Genomic DNA, 14,278 nt, shown 5'->3' with positions numbered 1-14,278 from the left:
AGATCTTACCAAGTAAACGAGTCAGTTTATTAAAATAATTTTTTCGTGACTCAAGTGAAAAATAGAAAGTTTTTAAATACGTGTCAAATTTATAAAAATTCAAAACCTTATTTTTTGATAAATTGCAATTTTTATCTTTTTCATTCGAGTTACGAAAAATTCATTTTAATGTAATTTAAACGTGAAATTCTTTTTCGTAACTTAATTACATAATTATCGCATGGGAAATGATTGTCAATAACGTTTAAATTATGTTAAACTTACTTGAGTAAGAATTTCAATTTACTTTAACGTTTGGAATCTGCTCAATCTGCTGAAGCGTTTGAAAGAAGTACACAATTTTATGTATGTGTTGGTTGTGCACGTACAGGTTAACTCACTAAATAATCGTAGGGTCCCAAAACATGGCGTCGAAACTTCTGACCAATCGCGAGCGACGCCGCTGATGGCTTAACTCTTACTAGAGGAACTCTAAACCGAACGAACAGCAAGCAGCAAGCGGCAAAATCGAGAAAGCGTACAATATGTCCGTCGTTTCATTATGAAAATATTATTTATTGCAATAAATATTAGGAAAATAAACGAAAAATGGCTTCGGATAAGCATAAGGGGCTTCGGTTGCACCCCCCGTGTGTGTGTGTGTGTGTGTGGCTGTGACATATTTTCTAACCTCCATAATCGTCAACTTTAACACTAAATATCTCGATTCGTAGGGAAGAGCAACACTTTTTTCTGCCAGATTCTTTCGTTTGATGCAAAAACGCGTCGATTAAGCCTAATTTCATCGATTTTTGAGCTGTAGCTATTCTGTATAATTACTAAAAAAACATCTTACTAAAGTTAATCGTTAAAGAATTATATTTTTTAAATGTAATGGTAATAGAAACATTAAATTTATACTATGAGCCAAACAAGTGCGTATTAATACAAACAACTAATATGTAATAATCATAGATTTTTATTTGTAATATAAAGTAACATTTATTACCAAATATATATGAGTATTGTGTTTAAACAATGTATTCATCGAGTTTATCACGTGTTTTAGCTAATTGTATTGAAGGATTAAAGATGCAAAATGATAGAAGTAGTCCACAAGCTTTACACAATGAATGCAATTGGCTTTATCTTGACAAAGCAGCTATAGAATATCATGATTTGGATAACGTTAAAATTATAAGTTACAAAGAACTAAAAGCAGCAAAAGAAGTAATTTCTAATCATTTAAATTATATAGAATGTTCTGAATTTATTGGTATTGACTTTGATATTTTGGAGTACTGTGTGCCTTCTTTAATGCTTGGGTAAAATACCATTATTTTTATTAGATATATTTAATTGAATAATTTATTGTTTTATGGATATTTATGTCAAATTTATATTTTGACAGAATCCTTAATGGTGGACATGCTTTTTTCAATGTACCTACAAATCCACTGATACATACAGAGATATTTACTTCTCTAAATGTAAAATATATTTTTACATCATCCATAACATCCAACAGAAACATCATACATCACTTTAAAATTCATGGACAGTCGGTATATTTGACAAAATTAGTAGATGTCCAAGAGAATTATAATAGAAGATGGCATCATTTTGCATATGCAATTGCTACTTCGGGATCAACTGGAACACCAAAAGTTGTCAAAGTACTCCATCCATGTATATTACCTAATATTATGGATTTGAAGAAAATCCTGGATATAACGAGCTCTGATAAAATTGCACAACTAACAAATTTTACTTTCGATCCTAGTATCATTGAAATTTTCTTAAACTTTTGTTGTGCTGCAACTTTATTTATGGTTTCGAAAGCATTAAAGAATGAAACTATCAGGTAAATATCTTTAAATATTAATCAATCTATGTTAATAAACAAATGCCAAAAAATAATAAAATTAACAGTACAAAAATATATAAACATGTTTTAGGCTCTTAGAAAAAATATTCCATGCTCATGTAACAGTTCTTCAAATCACTCCATCACTTCTCTTTCATCAATGGTCTACTGAACGCTTGAAAACAACAATCTTTAATAAAGATTCAAAGCTAAGAATTCTTCTTTTGGGTGGAGAATCATTCCCTAGCATAAAATTGCTTTCAGAAGCTAGTCATCCACAAAATACAACACGATTGTTTAACATTTATGGTCTAACCGAAATATCGTGTTGGTCTAGTATTAATGAAATCGTCAAAAATAATGTAGATGAGTCTTGCTTAGGTGAACCTTTATCAGAAACTATATTTCAAATCAGAAATGAAGATAATGAAATAGTAATTAAAGGTGACGGCACTCTTTATATCGGTTAGTTCTGAATGTTATAAATATATGTAAAAAATATATATTATATATGTAAGGTAACTTATTTTTATATAAACTATTATTTCATATATTTGTCTTCTCAAAAAAATATATAGGAAGTACCACTAGAATTTGTATTGTTGGAAATGAATCTGAAGATCTGACTAAACCAGTTTTTCGTGATACTGGTGACATTGTTTCCGTAAGTCCTATTTATAAATTAATTATTTAAAGACTATGTTTCATTAATTTAATTTGTCCAAGATTGTTTTTAATAATAAAGGTGAGTCTATTCAAATTTGTTATTTTTGATTTTTTAGGTAGATAATCAACGTAAAATATTTTATAGAGGAAGGCGAAATAATATTGTAAAAAGATTTGGAAACAAGGTGAACTTGCGAGAACTTGAGAGAGTTGCGACGGAATTGAGTTTTGTACGAAATTGTGCTACATACTGGGACACAGAACGCTACAAATTATATTTATGCTTATCTATTACAGACGCAAAAGAAGAACTTTCTAAATTGAGAGATAATATAATGTCGCATTTAAAGATATTACCTACGATCTATAAGCCTGACAAGATAATTATAATAGAACGCTTTAATTTTACTACTAGTGGAAAGATTTGCCAGACATCACTGAGAGAAGTATGTCGGAATTCCGAAACAGAAATCGTTAGTATAAATAACTTACACATTAATGAAATATTTGAGAACTTGTGGAATGATCACTTAAAATATAGAGACGCTGGTTTTTTAATGTCTGGGGGTACATCAATAGAAGCGCTTCAGATCTCAAGCGCTATCACTCAAGCTTTTAATACAGAATTTCCTGAATTGATTGGCATGTTGTTGAAAGATTTTACATTTGACAAGTGCATCAATTATATCAGGAGTATTTTAATTAGCCAAGATTGCGACAAAGCTGTCGCTGGTTCTATTGATATGTCTCTTAGTGATAAGGTACCTAGTAAAGATACCACGAAGATACTTAATACAGAAGAGTATGTGATAAAACAATCATCGCACAAGAATTCTCCACTAGTATTAAAAGAGAAACATTCTTATTGGTACAAATGCAAAGGGAAAACTTATAACGGCACATTAGAAAAAGAAGAAAATATCAAATTACTTTTAGAAAATATATCAAACGTTGAGATATTAAAAACTTATAATTTGCAGAAGTGCGTCGATGCCTCACCAACTATATACCGTTATTCCTTGTAAGAATGATTGTAAAGAAAATTAATTTTTAATAAAATACTAAAATAACAAACATTAATTTTTAGAACAGAACTGTACGCAACAGTCGCTTCACATTCCGGTATTATATGTACTGCTAATTTATTAAAAACCGATGTGTCGTACGAAATAAAACTACCAAACAGAATAGAAGCTTCTGTTTTAGTTTTAGCTGATTTTCTTGGAATTGTAGGTAAGCTCTGTATTGACATTGCAAGTTAATAATTAATATTTAACAAATTATGTATGTTTTTAATCGCAGGCTGTTACGATGGATATATTTATTGTATCCATTTAAAAACTGGTGATATAATTTGGAAATTCCAAACACAGGATATGGTTAAGTGTACGGCGATAATGTGTATGCAAAGGCGCAAAATATTTGTGGGATCTTACGACTTTCATGTATATTGCCTCTCGACGGAGGTAGGTAACATTTTTAAATCATTATTATCTACGTCATTAATGATAAATTGTGTGCTTTACTAAGTAAAATATAAAGTATAAGTCATTCACAGGATGGTATTCAAATTTGGAAAACTAAAGCGAGTCAAGGTGGAATTTGTGCTACCGGTTGCTTGCATCAACAATCTACTTCGGTTCTATTCGGAACATTAGATGGCTCGTGCCTGGCTTTACATCAATCTTCGGGACATATTATATGGAAACGTAAATTGCAGAATCCGATATTTGTTGCACCCATTGTTCTTCGGACTGGATATGCTTTATTTTGTTCTGTAGCTGGAACTCTGTGTTGTTTCGATATTGAAACCGATTGTCAGGTAAATGTATACGATTCGAAAATCGGCCGAAAGTTGTATACACTTTATGTATGTTCACTTTAAACTAGCACCTTTAATTAATAATATATCAGTTACTTTTCATAGTAATATATTATTATTAGATAAAAAGGTCTAAATTCTTGAGGATCTTTTTTTGAACATGGCTTGACCTTTTCATTTTTATGATATAATTTTTTTAAGATATCACTTACCTTTTAGAGTACAGATATATCATAAATATATAAAAAATTATTTAAAAATATTATATAACGAAAGAGAGTGAAATACGGTGAAAGAGAGGGTGGTGGGGGTGGGTGAAGGGGGTGCGTGGGTCGAAGTTGGTGGAGGAACGAGTAAAAGGTGAGAGAGGACATTACAAAGTTATAATACGGACGGAGATGTTACTTCATTTTTCATGAAAATCATCAATTTTCGACCGTTTGTATGTCTAGAACGGCTTGATCGATTAAACATTTTTTTAGCTCAAATTACTCGTGGCGATACCGCCTTTTAGGACATATTACGTACTATTCAAAATTTTTTATATTTCAGTAGTTATGCACCCCCTAAAAATGGACTTTGATGGCTGGGGATAAGAGACTTGTAGTGTCTATTATTAATCTCTTTTAAACTAACTTTTAAATTAACTAGTAGTTTTTTGAACATGGCCGGAGACACTACCGCATCTCCTGATCTTTCTTTTGGTGCTAGTGGTAATCTATCGATTTTTATTATTACAGATATGGCGGTATACGATATATGGCAATATATTTTCATACCCCGTTGTATGGACTCCCAACTCTACGAGTGACGAGTATATCATATTAACTAGTCATAATAAAAATTTATATTGTCTAGAAATGCCACGAAGAATAATTGAAGAAAATAAGCCAAAATTAAGATACACATTACAACTGCAATCGCCGATTTTCGCAACTTCTTGGTGTGAAAATGGATATATATTTGTGGCATGTACAGACGGCAACTTTAAAGTATTTCATCTTCTAGAAGGCAAATTGTTAGCGACCAAGCAACTTCCTAGCGAAACATTTTCTTCGCCGGTTGTTTATAACGATCTTGCAGTCTTGGGATGTAGAGATAATAATTTATATGTTTTGAAACTTAGTTAAATGTGATATAATATATGAAAATTTACATTAAATGTGGCTATTCATATTAGATTCCTCACATTCTTCAATGTTTAAAATAAATTAGTCGGAATTGCAAAAGTACACGGTTAATACAATATCGTTTATTCCATTCAGCTCTCGTGTTACAAGTTGATGGATAATGACGTATCTGTTGCAGTGGAGACAAGTGTCCATTATCTGAGTATACCAGTTTCCCCCAAGATTTTCGTATGTAATGTGAAATTGCGTGTGCCCATCGTAACCCATGCGAGAGTGCAAGCAAAACGTGAATCTTGAAAAACGGTTGATTCATTTCTTCTCTGACGCAATATCGTTAATGAATTGATCGAAGTACATGTTCACGCTCACTTGTCCTTTCCTTATCAGGTAACAATACAATATTATGCAAATGAAATAGTCCGAATTTGAAGCTCACACGAAACAACAATATTTCAACGACTCCATTTTCTCATATTTATATATATATATATATGTATACATATCTTTTTGTAATATATAATATATATACTATATAGATCTATAATATATCTATAATGAAATGCTTGGCCGCTCCGGATTCTTCATTCTTCATTTCAACACAGAAATTTCGGTATCGACCTTCGTTTGTTCTTTTTCTTTTTTCTCTTCATTTTTACCATCGATTTTGTCTCAAGCGTATATGAGCATGCGACTTCCCTATTCCTAATTTTTGAACGTATGTTGAAATTGAAAATATCTAATCGTGCTATCGATAGTAACGATTTGTTTCCTAAACGAGCATTTCTTTAATGGGAAAAACAGATATGGAAGATGAAACATAGTTACAATCATATACGCGAATATACATCGAATAATGCATTACATATTGCTACTCCTAGAATTTTGCTACACGGTTAATAAGCAAGGGAAAATTATCAACGAATATCTTTGACAATTCGTATAAAATTATATCATTGTTCGATTATTTTGTTCGAAATAATAAATGTAACTTAGAGACAACCTAAAATTAACATCGAAATAATAGGTAGCCTTTTCCAAATTCACAACAATCGAGATTTTTCAGAAATATTTCTATATCTATAGAAGTTATCGATGCTAATCTAAACAGAGAGATATGAGACTTACATTGTATTCAATTATTAGTTTAACAATATATTGTAGTCTTTGTAGCAACATTATCATGTTGCTACAATATCTGTAGACTGTTTTGTACAATTTAATCTGCCGATAAACGTTTCACTTATTTCAATATATTAAAATATGGTACATAGGTATTGTATACACCTTGTGATGGACGTCTCAATATCTTTATTTTTTCCTTTTTTATTATTCTCCTTTCGAATATATATTGGCAGATTGGATTCATGTTTCGTGTAAAATATAAATTTATAAGTGAATCTAACCTTATATAATTCGGTGTTCGAAATCGTAGAAATAGAGTCCATTCTTTTCCGTGTGAGTGGAAAATCCATGCGCTTTAGATAGAACTGTGTCGCAGGAACAGCAGAACAAGATCAGGAAGGTAGTGAAACGGAGAGAGAAATTTGATAGAGAGAATTTAGTCAATTCTTTTGCTTCCGTTTTTCATCCTCTATCAAAAAGAATCTACATAATTAGGCACAGGTCTGCTCGCAGCGTGACTTGTTCCATGGTATCTGCCTTGAGACACTGTCGCATGCCGACGCAATCGGCAATCGCTGAGCGATGTTTCCTTTTTACTTGAATACGCAAATACACTGGGCGCTTTGATTTCCCCATGTCGTGTATACATTCCGTGATTACGGTTACTGATCCTCATCACCGAGTTCGTGCTTGACTTTGTTAAAGTCAAATTCCTCACCGGTGGCGCGCTTAAAAATATCGAGCACGTCTAAACAGGTAGTCTCAAAGTGCGTGGTAGCGTCATAGCTGGTGGATATAAATATTTGGCTGTTCAGACCATCGTCCACCGGTACCATATAGTCGGAGATGCTAATAAATTTCTGCTTGATTGGACCAAGTAAGTCCAAACCAGCCTTAATCTCAGCCTCTGGATTCTTCGTCTCTACCGTGGTCGAGACCATGGCAATAAACCAACCCTTTGCTGCAACTTGATGCGTGTATGACACGAGAGATACATATATATCGGAATTACGACCGACCTGAGAAAAAAAAGTATTTGATTAAAAATATATGTAGAATAAAGTGTATTATATATTAACAAATTTATATCTATATATGTGAATAAATGAGTTAAAGTTTAGCCGAGAAAGATTTTTAGAATATTGTGAAGTTAAAGAAGAAACTATAGAAGAGTTCATTCGTATTATTGAAAATCTTTTATGAGAATCTTATAATTTTTTTATATACGTGAAATAAAATTTATCGTTTATCAATTACCTGTTTCTGAGGAATGATAATTTGAGTAGATAATGCGTCAGCTGTGTTAGGTATAGGATGATCCATTAGGCATATGCATCTTATCACTTGACCGACCTTCTCTACGCGATCAGATACGTATGTAGGATCACAAAAAAGTTGTTTGCATTCAGCTATTTCATCGCCGGACCGAACGCCGACCACCTGCGTGAAACAACAATTAATTTCAATGACTAAGTGTAAGTTTAGTTGCAAAGACATGATAAACGCAAAAGTTACCTTGCGGTTTTTTATTATGATTTCATCAATCCGCTTGTCCAGCATGTATGTGCCACCATAAATAGCGCTAAGACGAGCGAATCCCTGAGGTAGTTCACCCAGACCATACATCGGATAGAGATACGGTGATTTTCCGTACCGCGCTAAACTGTCACTGTATAGTTTGATCCTTCTGATAGTGGTTATCGCAGTTTGACCTATATAGTCGTCATCCCTGATTATAAAACACAGATATTATTATTCTTTAAACATGGATGTATAAATATTTGACAAATATATAAAGCACACTTTAAAAGTTTAAATAATGAAAAAAGAATGTCATTTGTTTCATGAATTCTTTTTATCATTTTTACAAATTATTCACTTTACGAAATCAGCCTTCGTCACAATTATTACCTGTATAACGCTAACGCGTGTCCAGTAAAGTCCCACGTACTCTTATCTAGATTAAACTTGCTATACAGTGCGCTCATACTGTTGTTGAAGGGGTCAAAGCCATCCCACGTCTTAGGATCGTCCTCTTGCATGTTCTGCACCCACATGAGGAAGCTGCGGAACCGTCGTTTCTCAAACAGGCCCATCAGATCGCTGGATAGGGCCTCCTGCTGGTCGATTGGTACCTTTGAGATCTTGCCCGCCTTGTATACATACGATCCCTCCACTGACTTGAACTCCAAATAACGCGTCACACCAGTGTGAATGAGTAACTTGACGAGGAGACCGTTTGCCATTAAGAATTTGGGTATCAAGTCAACGTTCCATTCCCGATCACGGCCATAGCCTTTCTCCGGAAATTGAGTCTTGAACTTACTAAACGACATAACACAAGATAATTAAAAACGGATATCAATGATAATTAATCTATCTAAATGTATGTACATGCTTTTAAAAGTATTGGCAACAAAGATAATGTAAAATTAAGTATAATTATACTTAATTGAAAAAGTTGCTTTTTAAAATAATTAGGAATGTTAAATGTGTCACTCTTTATTTTTTAATTTTTTAATGAAATTTATCATTAAGAAATTTTGAATGAGAGTTACGAAAATATATATACATATGTAGAAAGATAAAACTACGTAGAGAACAGTTATGTAGTCGATGATTTCCATCACTCGTAATTAAAAGATTTGAGTCGGACTTCCGCTTCCGTGCGGTTTTTTTTATCTACGATCAGAAATCGCGACTGAGAATTATCAGAGAAAATTATTTTTGTACGAGGTTGCTGCGTGGACGAGGTGTTAATATTGTTTACGGACCTGCAATCGTCGCGCACGTTGACAATTCGTTCGTAAATAATAATTGAGCGATATTGCGAACGCGATGCAAATCCAAGGACAATCATTTATTGACAGTGATAGACAAATTACCACATGCGACATATATAATTTATTAAAAGATCGTGTTAGTCACTTTTCGTTATTAATTTTTTGTCGTAATGACACAAAGTGCGACACCGTAGAAGCGTTTTTATAGTTCATCCAACTATTAATTTTATTTTTGTCCAGATTCATTTTGAATCTCATTTAAAATTCGTCGTTCTTAGCAGAATGATTGCGTGTCGTGCAGCAACAGCGGTTTACCAGCATCTTAATTACTTCTTCTATTTCTGTACGGATTCACTTGGATTCGCATTCGCAATTGTGAGACGACCGCAGATAGACGAAAGGTCCACCAGAGGACTAGCGTGTCGCGGCACTCAACGTGCATTTCTCGCGTTTTTACACAAGGCACGTAATTACGTGCAATCTTCGGAACGGCCGTCGTTCCGCTTTCCATCTACATTCGGAGTAAAGTCCTTCTTTTCCTCGACAGACTTTCATGTTCGCGCGATGCTGTACGAGGGAACATAACGGACGGTATCAAGTGTCGGCAACAGGATATCCGTGCTTTTCAGGTGATGTCGCATCTCTCAACAGAATGCAAACCTTAGACAGTAACGAAAGAACGGAAGGTAGAGGAAAGTCGAGAGGTAGAAGATCCTAATCGCGAACTTTTGACATTTCATCGCGCTTTTTTTTAATGCGATTATCATGCAGTCAAGAGAGTGCTGCGACGAAGTCACAGTAAGAGGAATGAGAAAAACAACGTTAAACAACGTTATCTCAAACATTATATCTCCTTCCTCTCTTATCCATCGCGCCCAATCGCATTTTTGTTTAGTTCAGAATGCCCAGCTTCCACTGTAACAACAGTTTATGGAAAATTCTATAAATAAATAAATAAAAATTAGAATTAGGGAATATTCAGTAAAACTGCTGATTATCAAAATGAATAATTAAAATAAAAATATTTTTTTTACGTAGAGAGAAATATTTAACTTAAAGCACATTTAAAAAGCGATAATAAATAATAGTTTTTATTACTATGAAATTTAGGTTTGAAAGATCAATGCAATAGAAGCTGGATATTCAGCCTAATGCGGAAATCTCACGGAGGAAATTGTGTGTCATCGGAGGAGGAAAGAGAAGGTAATTGCGGTGGTGATTTCAAGTTCGATCGTATTTCCTGCGTAATTATTACAGTAACGCGATAAATGCGAGAACAGTATTTCTGTAGAGTCGTTGAAAATTATGGAAAAATCGTCTCTCTCGTACGATAAGCAGTAAATTGACACGCGCATAAATTGACTCGTACACGTGACACGTGTGCAATGGATATCTCATATCTTTGTACATGTGAGTTGAAATGTACCGAATATCATGTTAGTTTTTGTACAATACACACATTGTCGCTTATCTCAAATTTTTAATAATCATGAATATTGACAATTGCCAACAGCGAAATCAGTACATTCGCGTTACACGCATCGTGGAAAAATGCAAATAATTTAATGTGCAAAATAAGAAGTATAATAGAAACAAACAGAAATTGTGAAAGAAAACAAGCAACAAGGATAAACAAAAAGTTTGAAGGAAAGATGAAAAAAGCAAGAGAAAATAGAAATTAGAAAAAAAAACGAAGATAAAAATCACCACAAAGTATGTTAAATAAAAAATTAACTGCTCGAAAAAATAGATGTATAAAATCGATTTAATTAATCAAATTTCCTTCATATGTAATGTATATGGTCGAAAAGGAGGGAACGACTAAGAGGTGTACTGAGTATATCTAAGAAGTGCCACTGCGGAATATCGCTGTGAATCGAATTATAGGAGTAGAGATTGATGTCATAGAACCGTAAGCGAAATTGCGACAAAGAAAATTGCTGAGGAGAATGTAGAATTTAACGTGGGGTAAAATTATTAAACGGCAGCTTCGCAAACGATTTCGCAACGTTCGATCGAGCGGTTCTTTCGGGGAGAGGGCGGTACTCTTTTTTTTTTTCTCCCCTCCTGTCTGCACTCGAGTATAACCATTGCGAAGGCCGATAGTACCGAACTTTCCGCTCTTCATACGAATGGAATGGTCAGTAGTAATGACCGGAATTCATAATTAGCGTTCAACGTCTTCGAAGCTAAACGTGGCGTTAGTTTCGTTTCCACTCCAAAATTCCGATACTGTATAAATAAATCCGTTTAGTTTCCACGCCAGATCTCGTGTAGTCTGCTCTACAGAACAAATCTCTAAGGCGGCATATTCTAAGGACGTGCAGAGAATATCTTGGAAGCGTCTTAAAAATGTCTCCAGAACATCTTTCGGATAATGTATTCTATGTGGATTGAGCCCACTCTGTATTTTCGTACATTTTGTTTTATTTCAAATAGAGAAGAAACGAAAATAAAGTCCCCCCTTAGTCTTGTCCTTCACAGCTGAAACTTTTGTATTCTTTCCCTTCTCTTCTAACGTCCAATTAAGATTGTGGCGTACAAAAGACACAAGAGTACGATGGAAGCAACACCTAAGTGAATTGATCAACACAGTAGAAAGCATTAGGCGACAGCAAATTCAAAATATTAATTATACATATGTTTAACACAACAAGTAAAGAAACAAATAATATAAAGTGATGTGACTCAATAAGAATAAAATTCAAAATAATTTAGAAGGGCTACGAGCCAAAACAAAGTCATTTAATTACAAGTAAAATTAAAATTTAAATATCGTAAACAGACATTTCGACACCGATTCGTTCTATATTTTGCGTTGATAATAACCCGATCGGTGTCGAAACGTATGTTTACAATATTTAAATTTTAATTTATATTTTTATTTTACTTGTAATGAAATGACTTTGTCTTGACTCGTAGATCTAAATTATTTTGAATTTTAAAGAAAAAGTTAAAATTTGCGAGTCTAATTGTTGCATTTTTAATTTTAAGAGAAAACATTGCTCAAATTTTGTTTCTGTACATCACAGCTGTTTCGAGAAAGTTTTCAGAAAGTGTAATGTGCAGAAAACAGAGAGCTCGATCGAAAACAGAGAGATCACGCCGACGTCAGAATACGAATTTATTTCGCGGATAATCTAGAATGTGTGAGTCGCGCGTTCGTAAACAATTGCGTCGTAATCTCTCTTATCGCGTAGTAGATTTTCGCGCAGGAATCAAACCATGAAGGTGACGACGCGAGGGCTCGCGCATCTTCCCGATGCCGAATGGGATTACCTATAATCGTAAAAAGCCAGGACAAGAATGAAAAGCGCGACCATGTTAGGACGATTCGCGCGCGCAGCGGGAATGCGGGCTCGAGAATCGATACGCTTCCCTCTCGCCCGTATGCGGCGCAGTTCCGACGATACGGTACGTTCCCCAGCGAGCAATGTATCTCTTCCTTCTTTCGTCCGCGCTCCTTGCGCTTCTCCACCTCCTCTCGTTTTTCGCTTCCTGCGTATCCATTAAACAAGGTTTCGATCACGAAGGGAAAGGAGATCGATATCCGCAATCGTATCGTGTCACGTCGCACCAGCTGTCGACGACGACAGTACTCGTCGAGAGGAGGCGGAAGAAGGAAGGAGGGAGGGAGGGAGGGAGAGGGAACGAGGGGCGGGTTCATATAACGTAAACGTCCTCATCAGACATTAGTCGAACGCTTCGAAAAATCACGCTCGATCCCGATGTCCGGAGTCTCCGTTATGGGCGTTTTTCTGAATTTTCGTCCTTCCGAAGAACCGACGACGGAGAAAGAAGGGGTCGGGCCGAAGTGCGACAGGAAAAGGCGCGAGGTACTCACTAGAACAGTTCATCGAGGGGCGTGATGGAGGCCGATTCGCCGCCGTAGTACTTGTTGCGGTCGATGTGGAGCACCCGTTTGCCGCTGACGGAGAGCATACCCGAGAGGATGCACTCCTTCAAGCCGGTGCCGAGGACAATCGCGTCGTACTCTTCATTCATGTTCGCGCCAGGCGAGAAACTGACCGTGGGAGGCGAAAGAGGAAAGCGGTGATCCGAGACTTGCGAATTATCGCGCTACTTGAACGCCGAGTGTACTGCTCGCGAACTCTCTCGCGTTTCTCTCCCTCACGGCACGGAATCTTCTTTCTCTCTCCCCCTCTCGTCTGCCGCGTGTCCCACGACGTCGCGCGATCGAGAAAACGCTACCTGTCGCAGCACGACACTGTACTGCACGGCAGAACGGCACAGCACAACACGGCACGTCACGACTCACGACACGACACGGCGTGGCGTGGAACGGAAGGAAGACCAGCTCGCTTTGCTCCGTCGACGACGACGATGGCGGTGATGACGATGGTGGTAACAGCCAGTAGCGGCAGTGGTGAGCTGGTGGGTAATGTCCACTTTTCCCTAGGCTTGCGTGTCACGTCGACGCGTTGCGAAGCGGCTTTAAAGTAAGGTGCAGTCACCACAATCCGTTCCAAATTTAAGAGCAAAAATCGCAAATTTTATCCCAAATTGATGACATGATCGTGAATTTTCCCTCTTTCAAATGTGAAATAACTATAAAATATAATTTTTAACATGTGAAGAATTTTATGATTTTTTTACTTAAAATCCAGATATCTTTATTCAGAAAAAGAATTCAGTGGGAAATATAATTTTAGAAATAAAATATGATCTCGTAACTCAATATATAATGTTTATTGTGATCTCATGTGACGTTATATATATCATATATTAAGTGTCATTAGTCTCTCTCTCTCTCTCTCTCTCACACATTTACAAATAATAATATTGTTCATGTATTTCATTAAAAATGTTTATTAAAATTTCAATACGATTAATATTGATTTTTTTCAATGTCTTACTTTTTTTCTTACAATTGATCATTTTACTTTAA

The 14,278-nt window shown here is 35.3% G+C and overlaps 2 protein-coding genes across 3 annotated transcripts; one reads left to right on the top strand and one right to left on the bottom strand.

The window, feature by feature from the left end:
• The first annotated feature begins 1,004 nt into the window (after positions 1-1,004).
• Aasdh (Aminoadipate-semialdehyde dehydrogenase) lies at positions 1,005-6,353 on the top strand. 2 transcript variants are annotated; one of them, XM_018551027.1, is made up of 9 exons: positions 1,005-1,304; positions 1,391-1,843; positions 1,938-2,311; positions 2,425-2,510; positions 2,629-3,533; positions 3,600-3,745; positions 3,815-3,978; positions 4,071-4,334; positions 5,075-6,353. In XM_018551027.1, exons 1-9 carry the CDS (start codon positions 1,018-1,020, stop codon positions 5,462-5,464), a joined length of 3,069 nt encoding a protein of 1,022 aa, XP_018406529.1. In that variant the 5' UTR covers positions 1,005-1,017; the 3' UTR covers positions 5,465-6,353. The 2 variants fall into 2 exon arrangements, with proteins under 2 accessions (XP_018406529.1, XP_018406530.1); XM_018551028.1 differs by lacking the exon at positions 5,075-6,353 and having other exon boundaries at positions 4,055-4,178.
• A 321-nt stretch (positions 6,354-6,674) lies between these two features.
• Positions 6,675-13,696, bottom strand: Gdi (GDP dissociation inhibitor). The gene is made up of 5 exons (XM_018551033.1): positions 13,214-13,696; positions 8,498-8,911; positions 8,102-8,315; positions 7,844-8,026; positions 6,675-7,605 (listed from the first exon to the last, which is right to left on the bottom strand). The coding sequence occupies exons 1-5, from the start codon at positions 13,372-13,374 to the stop codon at positions 7,249-7,251; spliced, it is 1,329 nt and encodes a 442-aa protein (XP_018406535.1). The 5' UTR covers positions 13,375-13,696; the 3' UTR covers positions 6,675-7,248.
• Between the last annotated feature and the right edge of the window lie 582 nt (positions 13,697-14,278).

Source organism: Cyphomyrmex costatus, unplaced genomic scaffold, assembly GCF_001594065.2.
Source record: "Cyphomyrmex costatus isolate MS0001 unplaced genomic scaffold, Ccosl1.0 scaffold133, whole genome shotgun sequence".
NCBI classification, from domain to species: Eukaryota; Metazoa; Arthropoda; class Insecta; order Hymenoptera; family Formicidae; genus Cyphomyrmex; species Cyphomyrmex costatus.
Note: the sequence above shows the minus strand (reverse complement) of the source record. Positions and strands in the feature narration are given on the sequence as shown.

Coding starts and splice junctions, on each gene's coding strand:
- Aasdh (XM_018551027.1), top strand. CDS start 1,018: ATGTATTCATCGAGTTTATCACGTGTTTTAGCTAATTGTATTGAAGGA. Junction 1,305..1,390: donor GTGCCTTCTTTAATGCTTGG/GTAAAATACCAT, acceptor ATATTTTGACAG/AATCCTTAATGGTGGACATG. Junction 2,312..2,424: donor TGACGGCACTCTTTATATCG/GTTAGTTCTGAA, acceptor AAAAATATATAG/GAAGTACCACTAGAATTTGT.
- Gdi (XM_018551033.1), bottom strand. CDS start 13,374: ATGAATGAAGAGTACGACGCGATTGTCCTCGGCACCGGCTTGAAGGAG. Junction 8,912..13,213: donor CCCCTCGATGAACTGTTCTA/GTGAGTACCTCG, acceptor TATGTCGTTTAG/TAAGTTCAAGACTCAATTTC. Junction 8,027..8,101: donor TCATAATAAAAAACCGCAAG/GTAACTTTTGCG, acceptor TGTTTCACGCAG/GTGGTCGGCGTTCGGTCCGG.